General features: G+C 38.1%; 1 protein-coding gene across 1 annotated transcript; it reads left to right on the forward strand.

The window, feature by feature from the left end:
• The first annotated feature begins 574 nt into the window (after nucleotides 1-574).
• On the forward strand, nucleotides 575-22,428 carry cgnb (cingulin b). Its single transcript, XM_081375621.1, has 20 exons — nucleotides 575-779; nucleotides 5,866-6,906; nucleotides 7,537-7,637; nucleotides 8,095-8,164; nucleotides 12,799-12,923; nucleotides 13,043-13,175; nucleotides 13,812-14,024; nucleotides 14,307-14,434; nucleotides 16,402-16,498; nucleotides 16,649-16,861; nucleotides 17,627-17,716; nucleotides 17,875-18,120; nucleotides 18,938-19,108; nucleotides 19,276-19,437; nucleotides 19,638-19,727; nucleotides 19,817-19,900; nucleotides 20,169-20,287; nucleotides 20,381-20,489; nucleotides 20,616-20,779; nucleotides 21,262-22,428. The coding sequence occupies exons 2-20, from the start codon at nucleotides 5,875-5,877 to the stop codon at nucleotides 21,392-21,394; spliced, it is 3,480 nt and encodes a 1,159-aa protein (XP_081231747.1). The 5' UTR covers nucleotides 575-779; nucleotides 5,866-5,874; the 3' UTR covers nucleotides 21,395-22,428.
• The last annotated feature ends 454 nt before the right edge of the window (nucleotides 22,429-22,882 follow it).

Consider the following 22,882-nt stretch of genomic DNA (forward strand, 5'->3'; position numbering starts at 1 on the left):
TTTGTAGGACTACCAACTTGATAGTAATGCTACAACAAGCTGTGAATGGCCTACCCTAACTCATGAAACACGAGCAGAACAAACACGAGCAGATCCATGATTTTACAAATGATTTACACAGAAGTAGACTATGTTTTCGTGATATGAGGCCCAACCTATAGGCCTACGAAAATGATCAACTTTTTAAATTAGTTTATTAAAGGTAAAATATTCACATTTTCCACTTTGAATATACTCAAATAAAATGATGTACTAGCAAACAAATCTTCTTAACAAACAATGAACATTGAATGTTTTAATTAGGTTATCTGACTTAACCCATTTTTTTGTTATCACCGTAGGATAAACTTTTAGGCTATTTTTCAAAGAAAATTGCATTTCAAAAATGTGTTGTGTTTTTAAATTGTATATTGTTTTGTTTTAGGGTTACACAATCAAAATGCAGTTTTAACGGCAATAAACAGTGGATTCGGGTTACTTAAATTGGTTAATGGGCGGGTCCTGAATAATTTGTATTAGATTGACGTTGGATATTGGCCAATGATATGTTCCCATCAGTCGGCCTTGGGACAACTCTCCAGCCAATGAGCGCTCAAGAGGGGCGGACCGATGACGCAAAGGCAACAGGTTGTTTCGGGAAAAAACGCACTGACAGTTTTGCATGGACTATTCATCCTTGTTCTCAACTAAGAGTTTTTAATAGCGACTAAACCTAGAAAGGGCTTTTTAAAATTATTTTGTGCCTTCTGAAGGTCATTGTTGAAGATTTCAGAAAGCAGGTAAGCAGAAGGAATGTCTTTGTTTACTCAGCTGTGTACATTTGCCTTTGGATCTCTGCTTTTGTTGCTGTTCATGGCTGCGGGTTTGTGTCTTTGAGTTGTTATAATCCATAATCACATGGCTTCAAATTTACACTCAAGTTCTGCTGAGCGAAGCAGATAAACACCTGTTGCTTTGTGTCTGATGGCTGCAAGCTGGATTACAGTGAAGATGCGCTGGTCCACGTTGACTATAATAAAGTAATTATGTATGACTTTGATCTAGCCTACTGTGATCTCACCGGGACCGATCAGCATCATTATTGTCAATTGTTTGTAGACAACGTTGCACATCCCATATGATTGGAAGAGGTCTTCGGTCTCAAATAGCCTATTGAATCTGTCTGTCAATATTGTACTTTTGTTTCTGTCTCTTTAACAAAGTCAGAGGACAACACAGCTAATCAGTATATCCAAGCTGTAGCCATAAAGTCTTCATTGTAATATTAATGTAACTGTATATTTGAATAACAGCTGGTTTCGACCTCATCGATACTGACTGACTTGCTGGGTGGGTGTGACGCAATTTACACGACTACAAAAAAAAAAAAAAATCATTCTGCATTTTGCTTGTGCTTCCTCATCTCTCTCAAGCCCTTGAATATCCGTGAATAGAGAAACTTAGGGAAAAAAGTGCCTGTCTCAGTGTAATTTAATATTTAGCTCTTGGTTATTTCACACTGTGTAATGGAACAATAACTCAAACCTAGTCTCAAACCCAAATTTTATCCTGTGCTTTATAGTACAATAAACTGGCAAATAAAATATAAATAATAAAATTACAATGAATTAATTGCATTGAATAAGTGCACAACCTATGAGTCTTTGTCCTCATTGGCAAATATGTATAGTATTTTGCTTATGCCTATTGTTAAAAACTTTGATTTCTCTAATGAATATATTTTTGTTCTTGTTTATTAGCTTGTAGGCTATATCTATTCTTAAAGCTACAGTATTTTGTCAACAAAAACTAGCCAAAAGCTATCATATTACATCTGTGCTTGCATATATCCATTTATGACAGAGATCAAAGCATATAAGCTTAAATAATCGGGATTGGCTGTTTAAGGTGATAAGAAAACATTAATCCTTAATGGAGCATCACTTGTTACTGTACACAGTACTGCTTTTTTCTTTTATAAATATGTCTTTTTATTTCTTCCACACTGTCAAAATAACATGCTGTGTTTTATTATACCCAACATTAGCCTTGTCCAATGATCCCAAAAAGTAGTTGGCCTTGGCACTCTAAAATGGCTTAAAATCATTAAATGGCATTAGATGACTAAATATCAAAGTAGCATTTGTATTAGGCTACAGAAAGGTAGCACACATACACTTTTCTAGCAAAACATAAATTAAACAGTGTGTATACTGTTCAGATTGAAAAAAAGTATTTTGACACTTTCTGGTTGTCAGGTTTGTGGAACATGTTCATGTTCACTGTCAAAAAAAGTTGCTGCCTTATATTAAGTACAATCAATTTGGCTGTTAAAGTCATTTAAACTTAATATTAAACTGACTTAAAAATTAGCTGAATCTTGTATAACATAGGCTAACATTTTTGAAAATTGCTTAACTTATTTTGATGTGTTAAAGTAATGTAAAAACATATGTTGTTATAGCTTATTGATATAGCTTTTTTTTACAGTGTTCTTGTGGTTATTCTGCTTGGACACCTGTGTAAACTTGAGGAGAACTAACTTCATAAACCCAAGGGAAAATAACTTAGGGACCAGTCTATTTTTTTTTTTTTGCCCATGTAAATTCATTTAGGCTACATTATATTTGGTGACAATTTGAAAGTATTGAAAAGTAAAAAAAAAACAAAAAAAAAAAACAATTGGGCTAAAGGTCATAATTGACACAAAGTATTTTTCCTAGCGTCAACCAAGATAACAATTAATGGATTAAAGCCAACTAGTTTCAAACATAAGTACCCTTAGGGTATTAATTCTTTCAAAGAGTGTGGAAACCGATACATCCCAAACAAATCTGTTTTAGGTTTTTGTTGCAAGAAGCTATCAACCAAAAAAAAAAAATGCAGTCGGGGTGAGTCATGTTAGTGTATCTGTAATTACAATCCTAAAGGATCTGTTGTAATGATAATTTATCTGTTAGCCTACATAGTGATTACTGTGTATGTGTGTGTGGTTTAGGTATTTCACACGTTTTGAGGACAAAATGTCTCCACAAGGATAGTAATACCAGAAATATATGATCTAATGGGGACATTTTGGGTCCCCGTGAAGAAAACTGCTTATAAATCATAATAAATTATTATTTTTTTTTTTCTGTGAGGGTTGTGTTTAGGGTTAACTTAGGGGATAAAATATAGGCTACAAATTGTACAGTATACAAATCATTATGTCTATGGATGTGTGTGTGTACACATTTACATAATTATGCTTTTTATGTGTGTAGAGTCATACATACAGAACTGAAATTTGAGTGTGGTTTTGAGTGTTGATACTTTCCAGGTTATTCACTGATTCAAGGAATCGAAGGAAACCCGAAAATAAATCCAAATTATTTGAATTTAAAGTTGCATGAAATTAAAATCCTCCCTATGTGTTTTCGCAATGCTTGTTATAGATCTTATTGTGAACAATGATTGGTCCATCTTCTGGTGAAAACGAGTCAACGACAGACTTCTCTCTGGTGTCGTATGCCGCAGATCACGTTCATCCGCCTCCATTTGAGCAAGCAAGTGTCTGTCCTACATTTTTTTCTTTTTCGATAATAAGTAGCCTACACTTTCGATAATCGGTACAGTATCAGTACTCTCGGATGTACATCACAATATGGAAGAAAAGACCTCTTGCTGCTTCCATTTCATTTACACTTTAAATCTACAAAATTATGAGTGATACGTGTGACAATTTTAATAGTAGTGTGGATGAATTAAAAAGAATTTAAAAGTGAAAGCTGTTTATTTACAGTAAAATGGAGTCTCAGTACAAGATAAGCGTACTAATTAACATGCTAAATCAAAGACTTCATTTTCGACTAATGATTAGAAATTATTATGTGATATACTAATTCATTTTTGTTCCTACATTTTGGTAGAACTTTGTTGCGTTCAATTAGGTGGTCCCACTTTATATTAGGCTAGGTGTTTTAACTACTAACGTTTAAATTAATAATTTGATGCAATGCACTTATTGTGTACACAGGCCTACATGTTTTTACATTGTCTATTTTAAAAATACCTGCATGTAATTACAGCTGTAATTAATTTATGTAATTAGTTAGCCTACATCTATAATTAGCCTTCCCTTACACCTTAACCCAGCCTTAAACCTACACATACCACCAAACCTGTCCCTAACCTTACTCGTAACCATACGACCTCAATAGCAGGTTTGCAATACGATGAACACAATAAGTACACAGCACTTATTTTCTGATTTAGAAATTTTGACTAATTATGTTAGAAACGGGGTGGTAAATTGGTTAATTACAAAGAAACCAATCATCACATGCATATGTGCAAATTTTACTGCTTGAATAGAAGATTGCACAGAGAAACGAAGATCTAGTCTAGTAACATTCCAGACAAAAGGTGGAACCCAGTGCCTTGTGGACAGTGAGAATCATGTCCAAATACCCAAACCTGGAAAACTCGCAACTGTGAACTGTTTTCATTTGGCTACTTTGTGTATATTTTTGTCATATTTTGGTAAAAAATGTACAGTTAAATTGTACTTAATCTACTTTAACCAATGAGAAATCACATGGTGGTTCCATTTTGCAGGAATGCTTGGAATCCCACCTATGTGAGGAAGACAATGGCTTACTTTGAGTAGCTTATCAGACCTAATGCCTCAACAGTGCCGCTGACAGTTATAATGTAACCAAATCCCCCCATTTCAATAAGTTATTCATTGATAGACCAGAGTTTATGGACTGTTATTTTAGATCTCAATGTCTTCTGAGTTTATGCCTCCAGCGTTATGGTGGTGCATAGTAACTTGGTGTTTAACACAGGATGCAACATACTACTTATAACACGCAACAATTCTTCTAGAATTCTTGATTTGCATGGACACTGCAGATAGAAATGGTTTCAAGACTTCAAGTAGCACACACTCTCTGTCTGATGTGTTGTAATGAGGGCTTTAGACGATGCCCTGCATAGCTGTGGATGTTTTCTGCATCACATGTTTTGTACAATAGAGCATATATGCGTCTCTATAAACACCAGTTACTCAGCAGATTAGGCTCTGCATTTTTTTTATCCTTCACTTCAACGTGCTACGTGTGCAGCTTACCGCTTTGATGTGATTTGAGGAATGTTGCCTTCACAGTGATAAGCTATTTTTGAACTAATGTTACTGCTCATACGTACTGGAACTGTGTTCTAGGAAAACAGGAAGACCGGAAGCCAAGTGGAATGTGCTAGAACCTGCTCCTACCAGCAGGCACACCTGTTTGTCACACACAAACAATATCTTTATCTTTACAAATGTGAGAAGACTCTCAATACCTGTGCCGATACCTGATAGCTGTGTCACGTACAAAACTCCTGCATATTTCTATTTACCAAGGTGTGACGCGATATCAAGCAGTGGAGAGGGGATTGTTAAAGGGTCTCTTGGGAAAGTAGTAATATTAATAGCCCAACACAAATTTAAAAAGTGAGCCAAGATGGAAGCAGCAAAACCGTATCAAGTCCTGTAGTCCTGTCCTGTGGGCATGAAACAACAAGAAGATGTTTATGTTTAAATTTACATGAATCAAAAGTCTGTTCAGTGGGCTGTATTGCTTTGTCACCAATGCAGACCTTTGCTAAGAATTTCTAGTGGACAAAATATTTTGGATATTGTATTTTTTTTCTTCTTTTGATCCGACTGTACATGTATCCAACACAGCCTTGTTTTCACTTGTGAAAAATTAAATATGAAGTGTACCCTTAATTGGTCCATTACTGTCATGCCCCCTCTTTGGGCTTCTCAGTTAGTCTACAAAACAGTCTAGCTTTTTAGTTTGGTCTCTGAATGGACTGGCACACTGACTTTCTAAATTCTTTGTCTTGGTGCCACAGCAGGTCACAATGAGTTCCCTCTCAGCAGACAGGAAGCCCCCTCTGGACTACGGCGTACAGATCCGCTTCATCAAAGATTTGGACGATGCTGGCGGAGGGTTCCCAGACAGGAGTCGAATGGCTGGTGGAGTTGGTGGCGTCACTAACGGGACTCTTTCGCCGTCTAAGTATGGAGTAGCTGTGCGGGTGCAAGGCATTTCAGGACAGCCGTACGTGGTGCTCAAGGACGGAGAAAAGGGAGACTCTTACGGGGTACAGCTGAAGACTCAACCACAAATCCAGAGCTCAGCCCCAGTTGTCTCTCAGACTTCTCCGTACAGCACACTGTTTCTGGGACAAAGGGAAGGGGCTCGGACTCCCCAGGGTTCCTATATTCCTGCTGAACAACCTAGCTCTCCTGATGAGGAATTTGGGAGCCCTTTAAGAAGGCCACCTGGTGATGGACAGGCAGGGATTCAAGGAGAAGCTGAGGCCAGGACTACAGGACGCCTCACCCCTTCTGCTCTTGCTCCTAAGTTGGACAAAAAGAATAATGATGGTTTTAATGAAGCAGGGCTTAGGAAGGTCAAGCAGAATGGGACTGGGAGTAGTCTGAATGGAACTGGGCTAAATGGATCGTTCCCTCCTCCTCCAGCCTCATTGGATGAGGACAAGGCCCCGGCTATAGACACAAAGTCACTGGCTCCCATTAATAAACTCATTAGCCGGTTTGGTGGTGGTAGTTCTGGTGATGTTCCCATCTCAGAATCCCGAACTCAGCCTCGTCTTGATAACCGAGTTCGGTCTCACAGTGTGGATGCCCTCAACAAACCTACTGATGAGGTCCCACTAACTTCTCCAACAATAAACCCCTATGCTTATACTACCCCAGGTGCAGTGCCCAAACTCAGCTCACCAAAACCATCAACCGGCAGTCTAGGACGAGACTCCACATCTGTGGCTAAAGTGGCTGCTATACCCAGTTCCAAACCTCTCACTTTTAGCCAATCACCAAAGCTGTTTGTGCCCAAGGAGGCACCACCTGCTATTCCAAAGAAACCAGTGAGTCCTCAAGATCTTGTTCGTATTATAGCCTTTTTACCTTGTAATTTTTTCATCAAAATGTCATTACTGAATCTTCTGGTGCAAAGGAGTTTTCTTTGGTGACATTTACTTCAAGCCCTTGAAGCTTGTGTTTATCTGCCTCCACTTTTGAGTGGAGTGGAACCAATCCCGGCCCTATTTTTTTTTCTTTTTTAATAATCCGTTACACTTGGATGTACGTCACAATATGGAAGAAAGGATCTGTTGCTACTTCCATTTCATTGTGACTTTAAAGGTTTTTTTTGTTTTGTTTTTTTGGAATAGCATGGCCAAAATTTTGGCAAAAATGTTAAGGGGCATATGCATGCTTTTTTAAAAGCCAATCAGAAAGTTTAGCCAATCAGAAATGATAATTTCGTAAGTTCTAGATTGCTGGCATCGAGTTGGCTAACTTGCCTTTGGAGGACGTAATCTCGCACCAAAGTTACACCTTTGGTTGGAGAACCGCCTCAAAGCTTTTGATTGGCCAACACGTTTTTTGATTGGCTTATTTCTCTAAATATCTATTTCAGTGATGTCTGTTAGGTAGTAGGGACATTTTATGTATGGTATTTAAAAAATAATCCTTCTTTGACTTTTTTTTTTCAGGTAACCCCTGACCTCATAAAGAGCCAGACCACCAATACAGAGAATGGAAATGGAGAGGATGCCCAGACTAAACAAGCCATTTACAACATACTTAAAGAGGGGTACAATAATACTTTTATTTTACCAAGCCTCACAGTTACCTATGTACTTTGCAGTATATAAAGTTAGTTTAATTAATGCATAAATACAGACCTCATGCTTTTATAAAAGTTTTGGTTTCACATAACAATATTACTGTTAACAGCTGTAACATTGCACGAGTGGCTCGAGAGAATTATATTTAGTTTATACTCTGTATTGCTCATACTTGGAGATTAGGGATTTGAGCAAATAGCAACATGCTAAAAACCACTCTTAAAACTTTAGCAAGATCCTAGCATCCAAGCAGAGTACTAACATGCTCAAAACCACTTAAAACACCCTAGCGACTTCAAAGCAACCCCACCATCTTAGCATTTTGCAGTGGCACACACCTCTCACATTTTTTTTTCTGAACATGCCATAATCTTTTTTTTTTTCTCTCTGGTTCATTCGATTTCCTTTCATATTTAACACTAGGTCTATTGAGAGCGAGGCGGCCATCAAACGCAAAACGAGTCTCATTCATGAAAGGTTCTGTGAGGTTAAGGTAAGCATGCTCATGTTCAATAAATCAGTTTGCATTTCCCAGCGCTGAATAGCGCTCTGCAGAATTTGTTGAATGAGGAAACTACATCCAGAGAAGGCCTGTGTGTGTGTGCCTGTGTGCGTGTGTGCCTGTGCGTGTGTGTGTGTGTGTGTGTGTGTGTGTGTGTGTGTGTGTGTGTGTGTGCCTGTGCCTGTGTCTGTGTGCGCCTGTGTGCGTGTGCGCGTGTGTGCGTGTGCGCGTGTGCGCGTGTGCGCGTGTGTGTGTGTGTGTGTGTGTGTGTGTGTGTGTATGTGTGTGTGTGCCCATGGTTTGCGTATCGCATCCCTGTTTTGCATTGCGAGTGTGTTTTGAAAGTGACAACGTAACACAGAAAGATATTCTGAGACCGTGAGAGAAGATAACAGCAACGAACGACTGTATTTTACAAGCACACTCATTTATTCATAAAGATAGAGTTTTTATGGGCAATAAGCATTATGATTATGTGTTTTAAAGAGAGTAGATCAGCCAATAAGAGGATTTATTTACAGGGGAAGTCATTAACTCATCCTCATGTCATTCGTTTTGTGGAACACAAAAGGTGACTTTGAGGAAAAACTTGGCCAATATAATACAATTTTGATTATAAATCAATCAATTAAATTTAATTGTTGAATGATCAAGCTCTAAAATAACAAATGTGCTATCTTTCGAGTTTGCTGAAGTCATATGATAGAAATTTCAGGCTAAAATTTAATTCCCTTGTTGCGATGTCCAATTTGTGAACAAATTTTTTTTCAACAGTTTGATTCACAAAACCAGTCTGTGTGGTTTGTTCATGAATCGGACTGATCTGGTTCACATTGCACTCTAGAATGGCTTATCAATGAAAAACCACTTAAATTCTCTTCCTTAAAGTTTGTTGCTCACACAAAGTTATCAAATGACAACAAATTACTTAATGATACTTAATGACCACTTTAAAGTTACTTTTGTGGTGATTAACCGCCCCAGTAAGTACATCATTTTTGGGTGAAGACAGAGAGCTTCTGTATGTTCACCTATCTAGTCTTCCTGTATACGCATGCATGGATGTGCGTCTGTTTAATATTGTTAGCCTACGTGTTTGCATATTAGCTTCCTGTGTGTTTGAAATATCCTCCTACAGTCTCTTGGCAACCGTGGCATCAACGAGGAAAGCTGATTAGGGCTGCGTGGTCGAGAGCTCGCTCTTTGTGATCCATCAATAATTAAGTTACACTGGAAATGGATACCTGTGAGGGAGGGTTTCCCCTCGACCTGGGGGCCCTCAGCATGTCTGTTTGGGTTACGGTTTTAATGGGCACATTATTTGGACGCCCTTTTGCGCTGTTACATCCCACTGAGTGCTCGTCCATGCATGATAAACTCTGTTGTTGTGGGCAGTATTGCCGGGAGACATTTTGACTGTTGTTAATTAAGCTTATTAGCGTGGAGTAAACCTCGTCAGATGCTTGGAGATTTTAGTGGTTAGACTGTGATTATATATCATTCAAAAGTTTGGGGTCAGTAAGATGTGTTCGATGTTTTGTTGTTTTTTTTAAAGAAATTAGTACTTCTACTCAAAAAGGATCCATTAAATTGACCGAAAAGTGACAGTAAAGACATTTATAATGTTACATAAGATTTTTATTTTAACCTTTTGAACTTAAAATGACAATAAAAATGTATCACGGTTTCCACATTAAGCAGTTTTCAACATTGATGATAATAATAATAATAATAATAATAACATGTTTCTTGAGCAGGAAATCAGAATGATTTCTGAAGGATCATGTGACACACATCATGTGACACAAATTCAGCTTTGCATCACAGGAATAAATTACCTTTTAAAATATATTGGAATAAAAAGCAATTATTTTAAATTAAAAAATTATAATTGACAATGTTTACTTGTATTTTTGATCAATTAAATGCAGCCTGAGAGAGCAGAATAGACTCCGAAACATTAAAAAAATCTTACCGACCCAAAGCTTATGAACGGAAGTGTAAGATGATCCTTTTAGCTTATGTGATGCCATTAGGTTATATACAGTAGCAGCTGCTGGTTCACCCAAAAATTAAAATTAAATCATCATTTACTCACCCTGATGTTGTTCTAATACCGTATGCCCTTCTTTCTTTTTCGGACCACAAAAGGAGAATTAAAAAAACAAATTCTGCTCGCTCTTGTCCATATAATGGCAGTGAAAAGCGAACAATTCAAGATAAAAAAAAGATGCAGAAGTATCTCAGAATAGTCCTATATCACAGGTGTCGTTTATTCCAAGTCTTCTGGTGTATACAATAGGGTTTGGTGAAAAACTAACCAAAATTGAATGTTTTATTTAATGAAAATCCTGACCTTGGCCGTTGGTCTTCCGTGCTCAGCTGTTCATGAGACTCTATTAACGGCACAGTTCATTCCAACTCGACCAGAATAAACACACAAGATAAATAAAAATGTGACACAAAATACCTTCCATATACTTTCTTCTCTGATGCCAATGTATTTGTTGTGTTCGTCGCAAAAAGAATACCAACTAAGTTGAGGTCCAGAGATATTCAACTTTTGGGGATTTTTAGGCATTGTATTTCATGTCACTTTTTATTTTATCTTGATTTCTCACAAGCGTTTTCTGCGCAGTTGGAATGAATGTGCAGCCGTGTACAGACCAAAAGTCAGGATTTTATTTTAAACAGCACATTAAATAGTATTTTTTTTTTTTTTTTTTTTTTACCAAACCCATTTTGAATATGACACTTGTCACATGGGATCATTCTGTGATACTTCTGCATCTTTTTAAAAAAGTTTTATGCTGATCGCTATTCATCATCAGTCATTATATGGACGAGCGCAAACAGGACATTTGAAAAATTCTCTGTTTGAAAAGAAAAATGGGGTAGTGTGTTAGAACACCACCAGGGTGAGTAAATGATGACTTAATTTAAATTTTGTGTGAACTGTCCCTTTAAGAGTATTTTGGGTGTGTCTCAATCAGCTCCCTAGTTCAGTAAGGGCACTGATCAGGGAGTCGGACATTTTAAGGGCTGTCTCAGTGGCAAAATCCCACCAGTGCACTGTCACAATCGCTCCCTAAAAAGTCTCATAATGCACTGTGAAAACCAGGGAGCATTGATGCTCACTATGTTCCCTTAACGGAAGTTCATACATCACATGAGACATAATGACACACGATAGATGTTTTAAAATACAAACCAATATTTAATTATATTTCAGCATAAACATACATCCCTAAACAGGTAATGAACATAATCTAACTAACATTTATAATTTACTTACAGCTGAATTGTTGCAAGTGTATGTGTAACAAGCAAAGTATTTATCATAATGTGCTTTAAATAACATAAAAAACCATCAGAAAGATATCAGTTTTGCTGTTGTTCATAAATACCAGTAGTGATTTTGTTGTACAATGGAAATAGAGTCATGATTGTCCCAGTGTGTAGTGAGCCAGGGTTCTTACTGTCCTTACCAGTGCCCGAATTTATGAACACCATGTACTGATTCATGTCTTCAGAAGCTGGGGAGCTGATTGAGACGCACCCTTTAATTGTACTTTAATGTGTTCTATTTATTCAAGAAGTAACTTTAAACCCTGCAACACAAGAGGTCAGTTCAAATGACCTCATAGTACCCATGTGTGGTCATTATAATGATGGCAACAGCAGTTGAATGGTCAGATGGGATATCCTAGACCTAGAGGACTGAGTTATTTGAGGAGCAGACAGCTTGGCTACAGGCTGTGTGTGTGTGTTGTAAAGATGTTTCAGATCAAATTATTTGTGTTTTATGTTTCCTCATTAAGATCAGCAATGTGCATTTATAAGATGATTAATTTAAAACGTATCTGTATCAAGAGTCAGTCAGAATCTCTCCACGGCATTTTTGTGAGTTATTGCTAACTAATGAGGTGATAGGCAGTAAGAATAACTAGTGAAGTGTTGATACATTAGACAAGACAAGATATATTGATTCCTGAGGGGAAATTCAAGGCAAGGATGAATGCATAGCCCCGAGATCACACCTATCATCCTCCTTGTAGAAATATGATCAGGGAGTATGTTTGCTTTGGGCTGCAACTTGTATGAGCAAATCTACATGTGTTCTGCTTTGTAAGTGTTGAGACCTAAAGTATACATGTTAAAATGTGACTGTGATAAAATCACTTACTAATCCTGTCTGTGAAAAATGATTAAATCTGTTAATTCCTGTCATGTCATAACGTTCAGCCAGTAAACCCTGTAACTTTCATATACTGCACGCAAGGTACCAGGAAAGAGTTTTTAAATAGCGAAAAATCTTGTCACAGAATTTACGTCAGTAATGTTAGCCTGTTCAGCCACCTTGAACAGTAATCCCACTGGTTTAAGAAGGAACTTTACAGCTTATAAAACACATTTTTGTGAAGGAAAATTACGATAAGTGCTTTGTTGAAAATATATAATTCTGTTTTTAAACCTACTGGAATGTTTTCGTCCATAGACTTCTATTGTAAATGCATCAATGTATCTGTGGCAATGAGCAGCTTGCTGTGAATAGAGAGATAATGGTTTTGAACCTAGGCCACTCCATTAATTGTTGAAGCTTATTTGGATTTGATTTTCCACAGGGTCCTCAGATCTTAGTGAATGACAGCAATATGAAGACTGAACTGGAGCAGGAATTCAAAAAGAACACACAATTACAGCAAATACTGGACAAGACCAAGAGAGAACTGCAGGAAAACCAGGATCAGTAAGTCTCTGTGTGCCTTATTAACATCAAAACATGAAGCAAATTTCCAACAGAAAGTATAACCCTGTCAGGTATAGACTTTTGATTGGATTTGTGTGATGTGTTCTTGATGTCTTCAGAATGGTGGAGCTGCGGATGGATCGGGAGTTGGTGGAGTCTCGCTTACGGCAGCAGGAGGATCAGCTAGCTCAGCTCCAGGAGGAACTCCGACGAATGCCGGAAACCTCGCCTCAGTCTGACACAATGCAGCTAGTAAGCATGATTGTGGTGTCTGGCATTAATGACCCTTAATCAGCCTTTTATATGCTTTAAACATACACATATATTAATATAAATATTTACAAAGTTAAAATAACATTGCAGCAAGATGTGTGAATTGATGTATTATGCGAACTCCAGATAATCAAATTTAAAAAAGATACACAATGTTAGATATACAGTATCCACACACACATACAGAACTAGACAAACGCTTGGACACACCTACTCATTCTTTATTATGATTACTGGTATTCGAAATGATTAAAAAATAAATTAATCAAAACTATGAAATAACACAACATCCATCCATCCATCCATCCATCCATCCATCCATCCATCCATCCATCCATCCATCCATCCATCCATCCATCCATCCATCCATCCATCCATCCATCCATCCATCCATCCATCCATCCATCCATCCATCCATCCATCCATCCATCCATCCATCCATCCATCCATCCATCCATCCATCCATCCATCCATCCATCCATCCATCCATCCATCCATCCATCCATCCATCCATCCATCCATCCATCCATCCATCCATCCATCCATCCATCCATCCATCCGAATTGAAATCGAATTTAATTTTTGTTAATCGTTCATGTTTCCTTTTCTCTTCAGGACTTGATGACGGTGCAGGCAGAGCTGTCGGAGTCTCTGATGCTGAGGCAGAAACTGGAGGACACGCTGAGACAGAGGGAGCGAGAGCTCACCGCTCTGAAAGGGGCACTGAAGGATGAGGTGGAGTCCCATGATAAAGAGATGGAGTCCCTGAGAGAGGAGTACAGTCAAGACATGGACACCCTGCGTCACAGCATGGAGACCGTCTCACAGGTGAACGTGCACTTCGAGACAAATCCCTTCAGGGTGATGAATGCCTGTTTCTCACATTTCTAGTCCCTGCCTCAAGGGGATTAACATGGAAGAGAGATGTTTTATTGCTTGTCTTGTCTTGCATGATTAGGAGAAGTTGAACTAGGCCGGATGCCTTCGGCTTTGTGATCTGTTTGGTTGTCTAAACAGTTTCATTAATCCGGATGGGTGCAAAGTATAGAACTGAAGTGTTCACTGTTACCACCTGATTTTGTGTGTCTTTTGGCCTGGCCTTATTCACAGTCTCAGATGGAAATCGAGAAGGAGCGTCAGAAGGTGAACGCCTCCATCTTGGCTCTGGAGGAGGAGCTGGAGGGATACAAAGAGCAGAGCAACCAATGGAAGGAGCAGTACAGCTCTGCCAACCGAGAGTAAGCTCTGACACATTAAAGGTGGTATCAGCGATTTCAGGCCCAAACATAAATGATCACATTCATCTAATATTTCGCTAGCTGCGCGCCCCATAAGCATGCTGTCAAAAAACCGCGTCTCTCTAGGTAGCCTAGGCTCTGAGATCTGCACACAAAAACAGCTGTTTTCAGTCTGTTTGGCCAAACAATCAAAACCCAAACAGATAGTGTTCCAACCAATCACCGGCAGGGGCGGGTGTTGTGAGATTTTCGCGTGCAGCCGCCATAGGCAGCCGTGCACGAGCGCAAAACCTCACAACACCCGCCCCTGTCGATGATTGGTTGGAACACTATTTATTTTGGTTTTGAGTGATGTTGATACCAACTGTTTATGTGTGCAGATCTCAGAGCCTAGGCTACCTAAAGAGACGCGGATTTTTGACAGCATGCTTATGGGGCGTGCAGCTAGCGAAATATTAGATGAATGTGATCATTTATGTTTGGGCCTGAAATCGCTGATACCACCTTTAAGCGTCAACATTTGAAGAGTGTTAATATTGGTGTTGCCAAATTCACCTTTTTGGTGAATCCCGACAAAATGAGCGACAGGGACTATTGGTGATGCGATGTGGGTGGGTCCAACATCAGAATTTAAGAAATGTTTAAGTTTATGCAGATGCAATGTGGGTGCAGTGAAGCCCACCAATGACCAACAACACAGTGACCCTGCAACCTTTAAAATGTGCATATTTCAATGGGACATATCATGTCCATAATGTTTTAAATGATTAAGGTTGCATAGTTGTGTATTATAATTTCTTGTAAGATCTTAAGGTGTCACTCCAAGGTTCAAGTCCGTATTTGTCTAAGGAGTCATCTGTAATCATATACAAACAACCTTGTGACCAACACCCCTTTTTAACATTCAGTTTATTCTTGACGACTTCAGTATGAAGAATGTTTGGCTAAAATTTTGTCTTATGATCCTGCTAAAAAGTCCTGATATCATTTGCCTGACGAGTTATTTAACCCATAGATCATGTTATTATCCTCACATCCAATTCACACTTGCATCACTTTTTACATATTTTTGATATATTAATATATATTATATTACTAATAAATACATAAACATATATACATTTTGTTTGAAATATTAATCTTTTGTAACATCACTTCTGATCAATTTAACGCTACCTTGCTACAAAAAGTATTAATTTCTTAAATTCTTATTGACCCCACATTTTTAAATGTTAGTGTATACAAATTTTGATTTGACCTGAACTATATATATATCACAATATTTTCTCACAGGTTTCATATTATTTATAGTGTTTTATATGTTGTCTTAGTTTGTCTGCATTTCATTTTTCGTGTGTTTTATGAGTTTCATGCTACATGTTCATGTCAGATATGCTCATTGAATGTTCATTGTCTTTCTGTTGTATGTGTTCACTCTTGGTTTGCCAGACGAGGGCAGTGCAGCGCATTTCAAAAGTGAGACAAAGTCCTGTAGGCGCACAACTGCTGACACCACAGGCAGAAATGAATCATCTAATCAAATTAACTATGATTGATGAAGCGTTTTAGCTTAAATCGGTCATCTTTCACTGGCTGTACTAGTTATACTGACACACTAAACTAGAGTCTATTAACCTGGTATCAATTTTCAGGTTATTAAGTCTAATAAAAGTCAGCTATGATTAAAGACTAATCAAAATCCTTCAATCTCACAATCTGAGTTGGTACATCAAATCTAATCAGACAATACTTGAATTCTACTAATAAGTTCTTGTGGACGCTCTTGTCTTTTTTTCAATTGTCATGAATCATTTCAGTTCTGTTTGAGATTCTGAAATAATACAGATTCTTCTATATATTGTTGATTCTTCTACAGGATGAATAATTTAGTGGCTATCTGCACTAACATTGCTGAATGTAGTATTGTTTGTTAGTGTATTTTAATTTGTGTTTGTCTCATTGGACAGGCTGATGCAGGCTCAGCAGGAGAAGAAGCAACTGGAAGAGAAGCTGCTCGCAGTTAAGAAGCAAACTGATGAAACTGATTCAAACCCTTTAATGAAGGCAAGATACACAAAGAAGTGCCACAATCTATTTTCTCTGTTCTTCAGTTCAAAAAGATTCATTGTGACACCTGTCCATGCACTGTGAAGGGTGTATTTTGATGCATAGATTTGTTTTAGAGTCTGGAATAACAGTAATTTGCATCTTCAGGAGTTACAGCGGTGCCGAGATGATTTAAAGAAAGCTCTTTCAGAAGTGGAAAAACAGAAAGCAGAGGCAGCAAAAAAGGAAGAAGAGCTTAAATCTGCAACAAGAGCCAATGAGAAGCAAGAGAAGGAGCTGAAGGCAGAGATTGACAGACTGAAAGACCAATTGAAGAAAGACAAAGAGGAACTTGCAAAAGCACTGGAGAAAACACAACAGGTAATTCTAACAAGGTGCATTAAATCACATTTCTTGCATATGTTTTTGCTTTAACCAGCCGGGTTTATTTTGGTCAAAAAACACTTTAGTTTTCTCATAATATACAATGGAAATTGCCTAATTTCTCAAAGATTTCTCAAAGGTTGTTCGAAGATTCAGTCTCTCTAAACCCCTCCTTACTGCGAGCTTTCTCTGCTCTGATTGGTTAGATAGTCCAGTCTGTTGCGATTGGTCAATTTCATCTCTTCCTCAGCCCTTGATATACAGGGTGTAACTTTTTTCCATATCAATTTGAGCCTGAGTCTTCATCCTTTTGAAGAGCATGCATGGATTTGCTTTGGGAACGCTGAAAACAGCGTCTTCTCGACATGTCGACAACACAAACCAAACTCTTCCAGTCTCAGCTACAACTACAGTGTTTGAGGGTCAAAGTAGATGTTGTTCATGAGCAGCCAATCGTAGTTTGGCATTGTGCAGATTTGTTACATTGTTGCGTAGGTATGTAACAGGAAGTGAGACTGGAATTGCTGATGACTTGTTTTGGCAGTTTCAGAATCAGTTATTTCATATGTACTTTAATCTTTGCAGACCTTTTACATTCACAATGATTCGAAAAAGCATAATAGGGGCACTTTAAAGGGCAAATATGTTCTAAATTGACTGGGATTGTGTCGCTTTATACAGCTTCTCGCTTTCCTTGAACAAAAAAAGTACTTGCAAATGTAATTTTTGTTCCCTTTATCTGTTTACTTCCTGTTCCTGTAGCCATTCATGTCAGAGCAATCTCAGGATACTGGAAGCAACCTAGAACTTCAAGAGGACAATGCTCGCTTGAGAGAGAGAATTGCCCGCATGGTAAAACCTCCCTAAAAATGCTTAAAAAATCATATTCATGTAAACTTATTAGCATTTAAAATGATTGATATAACCATTCATCTCTTCTGCTTTAGTTCAGTATTTCTATGTACAGTTAATTGATTTTCTTTAAACTTTCTTTTCCTCCTGGTCTCCAGACGCGCCTGCAGTCCACTGTTCCTGACAGCAGCTCCTCAGATGTTCTGGAGGAGGAGAACCGGAGCCTGAGGAACCAGCTGGAGGAGTCCCGTCGCACAGTGTCTCGGCTGGGTCAGGAGAAAGACGAGCTCAACAGACGGTTGGAGGAGAGGGAGAAAGAGAGGGAAGCTCTGAGACGCGGCAAGAGCGACATAGAGGAGCAGAAGAGACTGCTGGACCGATCTCTGGAGAAGATTAACAAGGAGGTATGTGTGTGTGTTTTTGAAAGACGTGCTCACCAAGGCTGCTTTTATTTAATCAAAAATACAGTAAAAGCAATAATATTATGAAGTATTTTTTACAATTTAAAATAGTTTATAAAAATTGAATATATTTTAAAATGTAATGCAAAGCTGAATTTTCAGCATCATTACTCCAGTCTTCAGTTTCACATGATCCTTCAGAAATCATTCTAATGTACTGATCTAGGGCTAAAGAAACATTTATTCTTATTATCAATGTTGAAAACAGTTATGCCGCTAAATATTTTTGTGTAAACCCTGATTCTTTGAATAGAAAGTTAAAAAGAACAGAATTTATTTGAAATCGAAATCTTTCGTAACATTACACGTGTGTGTGTGTGTGTGTGTGTGTGTGTGTGTGTGTGTGTGTGTGTGTGTGTGTGTGTGTGTGTGTGTGTGTGTGTGTGTGTGTGTGTGTGTGTGTGTGTGTGTGTGTGTGTGTGTGTGTGTGTGTGTGTGTGTGTGTGTGTGTGTGTGTGTGTGTGTGTGTGTGTGTGTGTGTGTGTGTGTGTGTGTGTGTGTGTGTGTGTGTGTGTGTGTGTGTGTGTGTGTGTGTGTGTGTGTGTGTGTGTGTGTGTGTGTGTGTGTGTGTGTGTGTATTGTGACTTTTGAACAATTTAATGCAATTACATATATTTTATATATAAAAAAAATATATATATATAAACTTGACAAAAAAGAAATGTCATCTCACTTCCAACTGTTTCCCTATACACCCCCCTGCAGCATTTTTCTTTTTCTAAGTTTATTTATTGATGTTTTCTAATTGTCTTTCTATCAGATGGAGAGTATGATGGGAGAGTCGCGTCAATCAGTGACAGTTCTTCAGTCTCAGATGGATGAATTCAGGGATCGTTCTCGTCGAGAGCTGCAGGATGCTCAGAGACTCAGTAAAGACAGGCTGATTGAGTTACAGAGAGCGCAGGCCCTCCTCAAGACCACCCAGGAGGAGGTGAGACAGACCACCATTCACTAGACACAGTGTCAAAGCACAACAGTGCACAGGCTCCATTCACATCTATTGTTATTAACTCTTTGATCCCGCTCTGATTTGAACCTACAACTTTTCAGTTCAGAACCCAGATCACACCAGATGAACTTTGTTTGTATGTTTCTAAGGTGTCTCGTCTGAAGAAAGATCTGCTATCGTGCTCAGAGGAGAGGGACAGCGCTCAGCTGGATAAAGATCTACTGAGCAGTCGTCTGAAACACCTGGAGGACGAGCTGGAGACGGAGAGAAGCTCACAGACGGACCGCAGCAGAGAGATCCGCCTGATAGAGGTAACTGTGTAGGTTTGGCACCTGGACTCTTGAGTGGGACAACACCCAGTCCCTATTCTTAAAAACTCTGGCTTCATCGAATATTCATGTGATCAAAAATGACAGGAAATAAAAACAGGGAGATGTTTATAGGGTTGTTTCAGTGATGTACATAAATGTATGTTCATGGATGTTTATAAAAGTGCATGTTTTTGTTTTAGGACAAAGTGAAGATATTAGAGATCGAGTTAGACGAGGAGAAGTGCGGAGCGGAGCTACTGAACGAACGCATCACTCGCAGTCGAGAGCAGGTACATAAATGAAAACCAGCCTTTGACTAATGTGCGTCTGTCATGTTTGCAAGCACAGATATAGATTCAGAATTTTTTTTTTTTTGTAGGTGGATCAGCTCCGTTCTGAACTGATGCAGGAGCGTTCAGCCCGACATGATCTTGAGATGGATAAGAGCGCACTGGAGAGACAGGTACACGCAGATCCCTGATTTATTTTTTTTAATCTAGTGTTTCTAGATTAATTATGCATTTTTTAAAATTTATTTGTTTAATCTATTTAGATTTCAATTACTTTGACAGTTATTCGAATTAGTTCAGCTAGATCAGAAACCATTAAAAGAAATGTTAGTTTAAAAATAAATTTGTTTAATGCATGTTTAATACTCTTTTGTCACTTTTTATAGTTTTATGTGTTTAAAGTCTTCTATTATTTGTCTATTTCCTCTCTTGGTCTCTCAGATGAAGGAGTTAAAGTCTCGTATAGCTGATATGGGCACTCAGGTTCGTCCCTCTGCTGGGGTCACGATGCTTGAACACAAGGTTCAGGAGCTGGAGGACCGTTTGCGCAGTGAGGAGAGGTACACACACTGCATAGAGCACAAACACACAGTCCTGTCATCAATCACCACATAACTGGGAATTAATAAATCCACTGCTTTTTGTGCATTTAGAGAGAAAAACACCATTCTAGCTGCTCAGAGAAGATTGGACAGGAAACTTAAGGACGTGACGGCCACACTGGACCAGGAGCGAAATCAGCACGCTGAACAGAGAGACCAGGCAAGCACACACACATGTAGCTTTCATATACTTTAGGAAATCATTTCTGTAAATGAGGTGTAGATGTAGCTAGACCAGCGGAGGAGTGTGTGCATCTAAAGATCTGCTGTGTGTTTGTGTCTCTAGCTGTCTCTGCGCGTGAAGGCTCTGAAGCGTCAGGTGGACGAGAGCGAGGAGGAGGTGGAGCGTCTGGAGGGCGTCAGACGGAAGGTTCTGCGGGATCTTCAGGAGCAGCGGGAGCTGCAGGAGGCGCAGCAGGCCAAAGTCAACGCACTGGAGAACGAGCTCAAGTGAGTGTCCGTCAGATATATATATATATATATATGTATGTATGTGTATAAATGTATGTTTTTGAAATGCTTCATAAAATTGGACCCTCTGAATTAACCAATTCACTCAAATTAATATGATTAATTGGCTAATTATATGAAGGCACTACATATAGAATTAGATGTCATAATATTATTTGATCAATTTACTGCTACTCATTGGAAAAAGCTTGATACTGGAAAAATAGGCACTGTATTGAAAACATCTGAGCTACTGCCACACTACCTAAACATGTAGTAGTGTCAGCAGTCAGTCGTTTCGTTATTTTTAGGTTACATCCCACCATTGATGTCATTATGTACTCAGGCCCCAATTTGTTTAGTGGCCATTTTTACTGGTTATTTATATTAACATTCTCACTACTAGAGGGTGCGCTTACAATGCTGGTCTATGGCAGATGTTGGTCTCTCTGGTGTCTAAAGTGTGTGTGGTTGTTTGTTAGGAGGAAGGTTCAGCAATCACGGCGTCCAACTCTGACAAGCACCTTAAGTTCTGAGGAGGAGGACAGTTACTCTGACTCAAAAAACATCACATCTTTTCTCACCGAAACGCCACTTCAGACAACCAACTGTTAAAGACTGAACGAGAGGGGGGGATTTCTTTTGCACACGCTTGATTTTTGTTTTCTTGTACATGTACAAATAACAAAGAAACATGAAATATTGAAACATGAAGGATACAAATGATATGAATTCAACAGTCTGAAAAAGCTGTTGTTGACGGCTAGCCTTTTCAACAGGAAGTGATATCAGGTGTCTTTGATAGGGGTTGATGGGTTTGAAGGCCTAATAAAGCAGTTAATGTGAAGATTTGTCAACCAAAAGCTCCTTTAGTATTGTTTTTGCTGAAACTGGTTATTTCCGAAGGAAATTCTTTTTTGTTCTTGCTTCTGTGTTCATGAGTGTCATGTTGTTTGTTTGTGACACAGTACATTTTATTTCTATATTTTATTTTGATAAAATTTGGTTTGGATTGAGGATTTTAACATTCCTAATCATATTACCAAGATTCCAAATGGTAATGGAAAAAGTATCAATGAAGAATTTTTATTTATATGTGATGGATACTTATGCTCAAAATGATTTTGAATCCTCAAAATGACAAGATGAAATTTCAGATGAAAGTGTTTTAAGTGTTCGCCCTATTATCTTTAATGTTAGGCACTTGTATGAATAATAATGAAGGATATTTAGGATATTTTAGCTTTCAAGCAAGTTCAGAACTAAACTTGCAATATGAATGACACCTTTTGTGCCAAGACAGAAAAAGGAAAACATCTTTTGATGTAATGGCTTCAAATAAATAAATAAATAAATAAATATATTATACATACATATATACATGCCTTCAATTTTTATACATTTAAACAGCTAATAAAACTTGAGCTACTTTTTTGTCATTTTTCCAGAGACATATACGTTCTACTGTATATTCATATTATCAGGATGAATTTACCTGTCGGATAAGAAGTGATTTTCTGCTCTTAAAGACCTGATTTGGAACACAATTTCATATTACACTGTACAATATATATGTATATACTGTCCTGTTTAAAGTTTATTCTTCCACTACACAGTAAAAATTTTAAAGTACTTGAACTTTTCATGTTACTCTGGTGTCTCTCTCTCTCTGTGTGTGTGTGTGTGTGTGTGTGTGTGTGTGTGTGTGTGTGTTAGCTGAATTGAATACTAAATTCTCTAGTTATCCTGTATCTATCCTTTATGTCAGTTATTTCTCAGATTTAGTCAGTGTCCTCCTGTCGATACCATTCAGCCTTTTTTTTTCCATAAACGGCAAACTTTTTTATTCATAAGTATAAGGTTGTGCTTAAAATATAGGTTTAGCCTTTAAGTGAACCATTTTTTGTCGTTTTGGATAAAATATTTTTTGGTGTAAAGAAACTTTTTGACCGTAAATGCTTTGAAATTTTGAATATGAGTGCAGTTTTAGTACAACTCAATAAATCATAAACTGTGTGTACATGCATATGGATAAGTGTTTTATATTATGAAACACATAAGACCAAATAATGAAGATCAATGGCTTTATTTTTCTAAGTATAT

Source organism: Scardinius erythrophthalmus (genome assembly GCF_964197995.2).
Source record: "Scardinius erythrophthalmus genome assembly, chromosome: 10".
In the NCBI taxonomy this organism is placed as follows: Eukaryota; Metazoa; Chordata; class Actinopteri; order Cypriniformes; family Leuciscidae; genus Scardinius; species Scardinius erythrophthalmus.

Excerpts from the sequence above, each read along its gene's own strand:
- cgnb (XM_081375621.1), top strand. The coding sequence starts at position 5,875 with ATGAGTTCCCTCTCAGCAGACAGGAAGCCCCCTCTGGACTACGGCGTA. Across the intron at positions 8,165-12,798 it reads AAAGGTTCTGTGAGGTTAAG|GGTCCTCAGATCTTAGTGAA; the intron begins GTAAGCATGCTC and ends GATTTTCCACAG. Across the intron at positions 19,438-19,637 it reads GAGAGATCCGCCTGATAGAG|GACAAAGTGAAGATATTAGA; the intron begins GTAACTGTGTAG and ends TTTTTGTTTTAG.